This window comes from Palaemon carinicauda, chromosome 31, assembly GCF_036898095.1.
Source record: "Palaemon carinicauda isolate YSFRI2023 chromosome 31, ASM3689809v2, whole genome shotgun sequence".
Taxonomy (NCBI): Eukaryota; Metazoa; Arthropoda; class Malacostraca; order Decapoda; family Palaemonidae; genus Palaemon; species Palaemon carinicauda.
Window position 1 is genome coordinate 52649561 of NC_090755.1, and position 10000 is coordinate 52659560.

Here is a 10000-nt window from a genome sequence, read left to right on the forward strand (position 1 = left end):
GGCATTCATCTTAACTCCTTATAGCGAATTTTAAGAAGCCAATAATTTTGAAACGTGATGCCATTCCTAGGGTCAGGATAATGGCGGTATATATTAGGACTGCTTCTCATAAGTCCTGCTATGAATGTGGATGTCATGAGATTTAGGTAATAAAAGTTTGTGGCAGGCATAACAAATTCCATTTTTGTTTGATCTACTGGAATCTAAACATGGATGATTCTATCTTTGATTGCCTTTTTACTATTATGGCTAATATAAAAAAAAAAAAAAATGAAAAGACCTCTTTTGTCTTTGTTGGTGATTTCAATGTTCACCAATGGGAGTGGTTAAATTCTGTTTTTCCTACTGATCGCCATGGTTTAAGAGCTTTAGACTTTGCCTCTGAATCCGGCTGCGACCAAATCATAAGTGAACGTACTCACAGGTCTGGTAACTGCTTGAACCTCGCTTACATTGACTCCCATGGCGTTATAACGAGTAAGTTTGGCTCTCCAGTTGGGACATCTGATCATACCTTGATTTCAATAGTAGTGAAGACTGAGCAGCCTGTCCCTGATGTATCATATGTAAGATTTATATGAAATCTCAGAGCCAACTGGAATGATATTTTGAGTGATATTTTGGGCTTGAGTAAGGTTGAGTTGTATAGTAGTGTTGATCCTGTTGTCCCTTTGAATGAGAATCTAGTTAACATAATTGATAGGCGTATCCTTTCTTGTGTGCTAAGATACCAAGTGAAGGACAAACCCTGGTTCCGTGATGAGTGTAGACATGCTCATTTGGAGAAGCAGGAGGCCTATCATCTTTGGAAGGGTAAAAGATCAGATTTGACGTGGAATAACTATACTAAGCTTAGAACTTTTGCTCAGAGAGTTTACGCTTCAACTGAAAAAGAATACAATTTAACCATAAAAGAAACCCCTTTTGATACAACCCAGGAACATAAGTGGTGGACTACCCTTAAATCTATACTCTTTGGTATAGATGCAGCAGTTCCTCCTTTACTTAAACCTGATGTGTCTGTCACTCACTGTACAAAGGAAAAGGCAACCCTTTTGGCTGATGTGTTTGAAAGTAAACAGTGATGAAAAAATTGATATTCCTAATTCCTGTCTTCCTGCGGCTAAACTAAGTAGTATAGCTTCTTGATCTCTGGGAGTTAAAGCTCTCTTGGTGGACCTTGATGCTTTTAGAGGTGTGGGCCTGAATGGCATTTTTTTCTTCGTTTTTTTTTTATAAAGAATGCAGATTTCTTGGCTTCGAAGTTATCTGTTAACTTGCGCAGGTTTAGGGAATGGCATGCAGTTAATTCTAATCGTCAGGCGTTCTCCATCATGAGGCTTAATACTAAAAAATATTCTAGAACTTTTATTCCAGCTGTGACCAATTTGTGGAATGGTCTTCCTAATCGGTAGTTGAATCTCATTATATACTTTTCTTTTCAGAGAAAGTGGCATTATACTCTTCATAATCTCATTTTGTTTTCCAAATGCTCTCCATCCCAGGCTTGTCATTATTGTGATTTTGATCTTGTGCTCTGGGGAAACACTTACTGTATGTTTAGAGCGTAAATATTTATTAACAATCTCTAGAGGCTCGTCCATAATTCTTATTTGTTGTCTCTCTGCATTTCCATTGAACATTTTCTTTGTTTTGCTCATATTCATTTTAAGTCCTACATTCCTGGTTTCTGTATTCAAATCCTCAATCCTCTTTTGTAATACCTTCCATGATTCACTAAACACAACTAAGTCATCTGCAAACCTTAAATTATTGAGGTATTACCCATTAATATCATTTGCTACATTTCCCCAATCTAAATTCTTAAAAACATCTTCTCAGCATCTGTGAACAATTGAGGAGAGATATTGTTTCCCTGTCTAACTCCTTACTCAACTGGTATTTTCTCACCACCTTTATGTAGCTATATGATTGCCATACTTCCTGTATAGATATCTGAAGTGTTCTAACATAAGATTATTCTATTCCTTGTTTGAAAGGGATTTCATTACTGCTGGACTTTTGACAGAATTAAAAGCTTTCTCATAGTCTAAAAATATTTGTCATACGCTGTTGAATTTTCCAAGAGCTGGTTAATTACATGGATATGGTCAGTTGTTAAATAACCACTTCTAAATCCTGCCTGCTCTCTTAGTTGATTAAGTTGAGCTGTCTCTCTATTCAGCCTAATATGATCATTGTAAATATATCATACGTTACGGAGAGTAAACTTATTGGGCGGTAATATTTCATGTCTTGTGTTTCTCCCTTTTTGTGAAATAATATAGTGATATAGAATTTTTCTAAGCTGTAGGTATAGCACATTCGTGCAGCCAGTTTGACTATTATGAAATCTCCTCCATCTCTTATTAAATAGATTGTCAAGCCATCTCCTCCTGCTGCTTTTTAAACTTTTCCCCACTTCTTAATGCTTTCTCTACTTCTACTGTTACGTTTGGTACTGGCTCAGGCGTTTCATTGTTTATATTAGTGAAGTTATTTCTTATATCACTTCATCTGTAATGTGGATTATATTTCCACTTCATCCTTCAAAGCAAACATCTGTTGGCCCCCTGTTCGTATTATTCTTTTCATCAATTTGATGCTTCTTCCTTTCTTTAGTGCTTCCTCCATTTTGGTCTGATTGTGTTCATGAATATCTTGGGTTTTTGGCTTATTTATTGTTTTGGATAGTTCTGGTAATTCTTTATCGTCTTTCTTGGATTTCATCCTCATTTCCAATAATCTCTTTAACAAGTTTTTTGTCATTGACAGTTTCCTTGATTTTTTTTAGGAACTCTTCCACCTATCTCCTGTGCTGATTCCAATAAAAAGTTTGTAAAATGAATGTAAATTTCTTCTTTACTTTCTTCCATTCTATCATGTAGCTAGAAATACCTTTTTTTATGGCTAAGTTAAAGTCATCAGATTTGCCTCTTATTACAGGAATGTTTATCTTCTTTCTTAAAATTAATTTTCTTCTTTTTTTCCTTAGATCTAAGCAAATTTTGCTTATCACCATTCTATGGTCGTTTGACTTTAAATTGTTTAGCATCTTCAATTAAGTTTACTTTGTCATTGTAAATAAAATTTCTTTTATCTTTCGGTTCTCCATTTGTGCTTCCCCATGTCTATTTTATATGTTCCTTTTTATTAAAGAACTTGTTCATGATTTTAATCTTGTTTCTTTTAGCAAATGCTACAATCATATCACCTCTGTCATTCCTTATGCCTACTCCAAATTTACCTATAGCTGATTCCTGTCTTTTCTTTTCACCTACTTAAGCATTGAAATTCCCAAAACAAATGTAAATTGATTTCTATTTTTTTCTCATAGATATATCCAGATCTTCATTAAAAGTTTGTATTTCTTCCTATGTATGGGATTTTGTTGGTGCATACGTTTGAATGATCTTCAGCGTATACTTCCTTATTTAGTTTGATAAATAATCCTAAATTTCTATTACTAGTACTATGAAATTCTTCCATGGTATCTACAAGATTTTTATTAATAAGAAAACCCATTCGATTTTCCTTGTTCCTTTCATGTCCACTGAAGCAATATATATGGCCCTCTTTTAATTTTATATTCTATATAAGATTCCCTAGTTCTTTCAATTTCATTCAATTCAATTATATCCTAATTTATTTCTTTCATCTCTTATAGTAAGACAGAAAGATCTTCCCTAGACAAGTTCCTGACGTTGTATGCTGCGAGGTTCAGTTTCCAAAGGTTCTCTGTTCTAGTCCAGAGATTCATAGTACCCCCTGCAGTGGAATGTAGCTGCCCGCTACCTTGGGCAGATGTTACACTGCTGCTGGGGACTGGGGGCCAAGACCGGGTTGTGATATCCCTTTCTAGGTTCGGTCAGATTTCACTGCCAGGCTATCACTGCAGATTGGTGATGGTAGGAGCTTTTTGTCTGATTGCTCAGAGCGAACTAACCTTGTATGGGTTGCCCTGACTTGTATAGCTTTGCTAATCATTATGATAAGCATGCCCTTTTTACCTTGTTAAGATATATCGACGCAGTAAGGCTATGAAAGAAATGTGAATTGATCTTTACAATCAAATTGGGTAGATCAGGGAATTTTGAAATCCTAAACGTAGTGTGTAAGCTATCATTGTTAAAACTTAACTTGTCAGTAAAACATTCCTCCAAAAATATTCTCTTTGTAGCCATTTCTCTCTTTTGTGTACTTTAATTGTTGTTTGAGTTTACTAGACAGCTCTATATATTATATAATTACACTGACCCAGTCACAAATTCACCCAAGTTAGGACTAAGGAAGGAAGGCCATGAAATAGATGCATATTACAAAGGATTCAGACCTATAAGCTGACTGCTCCCCACCCCCCCTTACACATTCCTAGTTTACAGGAACAATAAGGTCGTAAACAAGGGTTAAAAACCTTGTTTCATTTGTTGTAAACTTTATTTATAAACAAATATATTGGGCAAACTGTTTCATATCATTCTTTTATTTTATATTGCAGGAATACAGGTTTCTTATCTGATGCCTACCAGTATCAGCAATTTATTGAAAATGAGATGATTAATTAAAGATTTGATAAATGTTTTCTTGATCACATAAGTTAATCGGGAATGAGTTTCTATGAACTTTCTCGGCACATCATTTACCAAAAAGAGCAAACATTCTCACTAGTTTTCTCTCTTTGTCACATTATCTTTCATAGTTAGTTTGATATACAGAATAACTGTTTGGTATATATAATGAATTAAGCAATTAAAAAAATCATACAACGTTCCCTTTTCTTTCAGGATACGAAACAATTCAGCAGAAACAAGATGAAATTATGGACAAGCTGATGGGTGAGTTAGAATCTCAAGTTAAAGATTACTTGTTAATGACATATCTAACTTGATATTTTAAATATTCTATTAAGAGTAATTTTCTCTCTTTATTAAAAGAAATTCTTAATATTTCACAAGACGTAACCCAACTTACTTCATCAAAAGATATCAGTCACTAGACTGGACTTTCCTTTCGGGATGCAAAGACATTTGAGAGAAAATGGTTGATATTTTGACCCTTTTTTAAACATTGCATACTTCCTAATGGATTGGCGTACTTTTTATCCCTTTTTTATTTCAACATGATCCGAATTGAAAGGAAAAAGAAGTTAACCTAATCTTCCAATTTAACCTAACCTAGGACACTTATACTTATCTGCGAATCATCTTTTGTGTACAATGACTTACCTTTATTGTCGTATTTTGAGTTATCATAATTGGTTGTAGATGAAAGGTTGACGGTTTAGCTTGAAAATGGCACTTGTTTACAAATCCTGCCTTGTAATCGCTAAGAGAGAAAATGCACTGGACACATTTCTTAGTTTTTCTTTTCTATCTTTCTTGTGAAAATGCTCTGGCAATGCTTTTATGTTTCATCTTTCGACCTTTACTGTGACATTGTTAGAATTGTTGATGTATCACCTGTATGTAAAATGCAATTATGCAGGGCTTGGTACAGTTTATTTCTGATGGAACTGTCTTTGTTATTACTTAGAATTAGTCTAATAGCTTTGTCTGGCAAATGTTCAGATCTTTTCCGTTCGGTAGCAATGCCTCAACTAATATTTTTCAACTTAAAAATCAATTGCTGAACCACAGTATTTAACAAATTTCACGATGATCCAATCAAAAGGTGTGATTAAAATGTTACTGTATTCTGATTGGCCATTTCGAAGTAAAAATCATAAAAAACAGCGAAGAAAGGCCTCAATTCAAGGCCTACTAGCTTGAAAAATAGATATCCAGCACCAAAATATAATAGCCAACAATAACACATTGGGAAAAGCTGCAGTTTTTCTAAGGGAGTACCAAAATCAGTGGGTGGAGAAATTGAAAACTAGCACACTATGCCGATAGGCGGAGTTAAATAGAATAGAAACAAACATACGGACTAACAGGAGCTACTATGCCTGGCAGTGTGAACAATAACACAACACTTAAAAAAAATTCACTACTCACCATAAGACAATAATTGTTGTTCTCTCTTTTTATGCATTGTCCCGAAAATGTATTGAAAGATTTTTTTTCCCGATTTACATTTGATAAGAATATAAACTACTACAAAAGTTCTGGGTGGGATTCTAACAAAGTTTAACCTTTTCCCCTTTACTTTATTCAGTGAGATATAAAAGTCTTCATTACATAAGCAGTGGTTGTCTTTAGTCTTGGCACTGTTTAATAACATTTGATAGCGTTCATTGGATTTCGCATTTGCTAAACCTCACATCAGTGTTTTGAAAACCAATTATATTTTCAGATGTGCAGCAGAAAATTGGAAATCTGGAAACTAATGTCCAAGGTAATTTTCTAATATTTACAGTTAATTACTTTTTCTCTGTACATTCAATGCCTTTTTCTCTGTACAATCAATAAATTTTTCACTATACTTATGATAACTTCATCGTGAAAGATACTTGTCATTCCTGCATTTTTTTTTACCCTTCTGATACTGGAAACATATTTTTCTTATTTTTTCTCAGGATGGAGTGTTTTCAAAATAATCTGAAGTTACCATAAAAGTATATGTGTATCGTTGGATAATTCTACTGATTTTTAAATACCAACAGAGCAGAATTCTATATATAAGATGTAGTGCATAATATTCTTTCAATGTAGGCTATATGATAAAAAAATTTAGATTAATATATGATGAAATTTTTCTTACCATGAGTGATAAAGTAATTAAGTGACCTACTATAGCAGTTCTCTTAGAATCCTGAGACCATTTATTTGGCCCCAAAAGAAATATTTTTCTTATTTCAGAGCTTAGCCGAGACACTGAACAATGTCTCCGAGGGGAAGACTTGGAACACTTGACTAATGTATCAGCAGAAGGTAACTTCTTTTTTGTTGGCGATGATGAATCTCAAATTGTATAGATTATTGTAGATTAAAATGACTTCCTCATATTAATGCAATCCGGAAGTTTTGCAATTAATTCTGTGATAAAAATCATCATTATATTTGTGCTTTTTTATTTATTTGGTTTCTTAATCAATTCCTGAAGTTCTGAGGGTAATGAAGAGTTAAGCCAAATCTCTCTCATGTCTACTTGTAAATTAGAGTAGATTTTAGTGTGGACAAATAATACAATTCGTCGTTCAATGGATTTTTTTTTCTCTCCCCAGCCAATCATGAGATCAAGTCTTTCCACGAAGATATGTCTGGAATAATCTCTTTGGCAGAAAAAGGTCAGTTGACATGCATTTAATCCAGTGATCTATGGCAGATGTTCATTTGATAAAACCAATAAGGTATATAAAACCTTTATGAATTTCATAATCAACACATAAATTTATAGCTTAAGTTGTTCAAAGTTATACAGAAGATCTTTTATGCTTTTTACTTGATCAGAACAGTAGTTATTACCTGGATATTGAAGTCCTACCATTTTGGCGGGATGTCGCAATAACAAATCCCACACCCTTGATCACACTAACTGACTAATGTCTCCTCTGCACAAACTTTCCCCTTACGTTATCATAAACTGGACTCTTAGACTGAAAGGAAACAAAAACAAAACATAACCTTAATATTATATTTCTTAGTACTAAACGCTTAAACCAAAACCATCCACAATCAAATAAACCCTCAAAATGAATATAGCTCAAAAATAAACACTAACAAAACTTATCTTAAATTTACCATAACCCAAACTTCAAAACACAAAAACATATAAATATTCTATGGACACCAACACAGTCCTCCACTCAATGCCAGCTGTCTTTTGCAGCCCACTGCCACAGCTTTCTGGTCAACAGTTCACTGGGTGGCAATTTGCCACAACTATTTCCTTGATTGGGGTCGTGGTTATTATTATTATCATCATCATCATCATCATCAACAGCAATCGGAATTTCATTCGGTCCGGGTCAACAACAATAATATAATTCAGAGTAGCCGTATCAACTTTCTTTATTATTAGCCAGGTCGTCAAAAGTTGAGCAATCGAATAGCGAAGTCTAAATACAATTCTCTGTTACAGGCATGGTCAACAACAATAAATCCACTTTCAAAAAAATTTAGTCTCTCCAAAGAGTAAGTCTATCCAAGGAGGAATTACGGTTCAAAAAATAAATAATCACTTCCACGCTGGTAAAATAATAAGGAAGTAAATCCAGCATTCACACCACAACCGCCTATAGCAGCAGTCAAATAAAAAAAAAAAAAACATTCACCATCGCCGTAACCTAACTAAAATATAAACAAACAATCTCATTTATATCAACAGTCTTTCTCACAACAAACAATCAATACACTAACTACCTTTCGCTCACTGACACAATCTCTCTCTCTCTCTCTCTCTCTCTCTCTCTCTCTCTCTCTCTCTCTCTCTCTCTTTGGATTTGGCAAACAAAAAATAAATAAAAATAAGAAAAAATGAATCCCCCACATTCCTCCCCCCTTACTTTGCCAAATCCGTCTTACACAACACTTACTTAATTTTTTTCATAGCCAAGTCGCAGTCGGGAGCAGGACCTCTACTCCGAGTAACTGGGCCTTCATACACTCTCTCATTCACTTCTTCCTTATCACAATCATTTGCTACATTAACCCTATTCTTATTTAAGTCCATATCATCTTATATATCAAGCACTATCCTATCTACCTCACTATCATCTGGCCCTAAAATATCACTTATTTCCATCAGAAATTCATCCATTTCATCCAAACCATTTTTTACTTTAATAAAAGATTCATTCATACTACTTATCATTCTCCTATCTCTCACTCTCACATTCGTTATACTTTTTTTTACACCATCTAATGAAAAACCACACACACTCTAGGTATCATTCATACTCAGCCATGATTCATCTGTATTAATACATTTATCCTTCCACACTCACTTGTGCATTTACACTCTTGTCATACTTATTTCTATTCTCGCTTTCACTTATAAAATTTCCCCTTCTTTCATCCTTACTTAAAGCTCTCGTATTCTTCCTTTTCATATATTCTACTAAAACCAACTGTTTACCTTCTAAACCTAATCCCTCATACATACTAGGTTCACACTTGTTCCTTTTCAACCAATTATTCATCCCATTCTCTTGGATATACTCCGGTACCTCCTTCCATTTACGCAACAGGTTGTGGTGAGCCCTAACTCTTTCCGCACTACCATCCACCCACAACTTACCCAAAACATAACTCAATCTACTGGAACCAACTTCTAACACCTCATATGGACCTTCAAACTTATCACGCACCTTATTTACATTCATTCTACCCTTTTCAATTACTTCTTTCAGCAATCTCTCACCAACTTTAAAGCTTTCAAACCTCTCATTTGCTTTCCTCCACACATCACTATCATCCTCCGACACACCCAACCTCGGTCTTACTATCTTTTCAAAATTCAACACAAACTTACATGGAGACATACCCGTACTCTTATGCACTGTTGCATTATAAGCCCACAATGCTCTACCAACATAAAAATCCCAATCATTATCACATGGACTCATCATTCGCAAAATTTCAGTTAATGTTCTTACAGTCCTTTCAGCCAACCCATTCGCACTTGACATATAAGGAGTCGAATACAGATGTTCAATACCCCATTCTCTTAACATCTCCTCAAACTCCCATCCAACAAACTCAGGTCCATTATCACTTAACATTTTCGCAGGCTTACACACACACACATAGGCAACATCACTTGACTTAGCATTCTCGCTACAGTTTCGCTCCTTTTATTATTTATAGGCACTGCATACGTAAACTTACTCATGTGATCAACCATAATAATCATTCCCATGTGTCCCCTCGCAGTCATAGGCAACGAAACACAATCAATCACAAACAACTCAAATGGTTCTTTCATACGTAATCTCAAAACAGGGGTATTAGCATGAACTCTCTGATACTTCCCTTTCTGGCAATCTTCACACGTAGTCGCTACATCCTTACATATCTGAATCAACCCAAATGCAAACAATCTCTCACGCTTGCATTCC

The 10000-nt window shown here is 34.7% G+C and overlaps 1 protein-coding gene across 1 annotated transcript in view; it reads left to right on the forward strand.

The window, feature by feature from the left end:
• LOC137624745 (uncharacterized) overlaps nucleotides 1-10000 on the forward strand; it is a 24196-nt gene that overhangs the window by 703 nt on the left and 13493 nt on the right. Inside the window, exons 2-5 of the mRNA XM_068355696.1 lie at nucleotides 4785-4835; nucleotides 6295-6336; nucleotides 6801-6872; nucleotides 7166-7228. Coding sequence (XP_068211797.1) covers nucleotides 4785-4835; nucleotides 6295-6336; nucleotides 6801-6872; nucleotides 7166-7228 — 228 coding nt within the window. The remainder of the gene's footprint in view (nucleotides 1-4784; nucleotides 4836-6294; nucleotides 6337-6800; nucleotides 6873-7165; nucleotides 7229-10000) is intronic.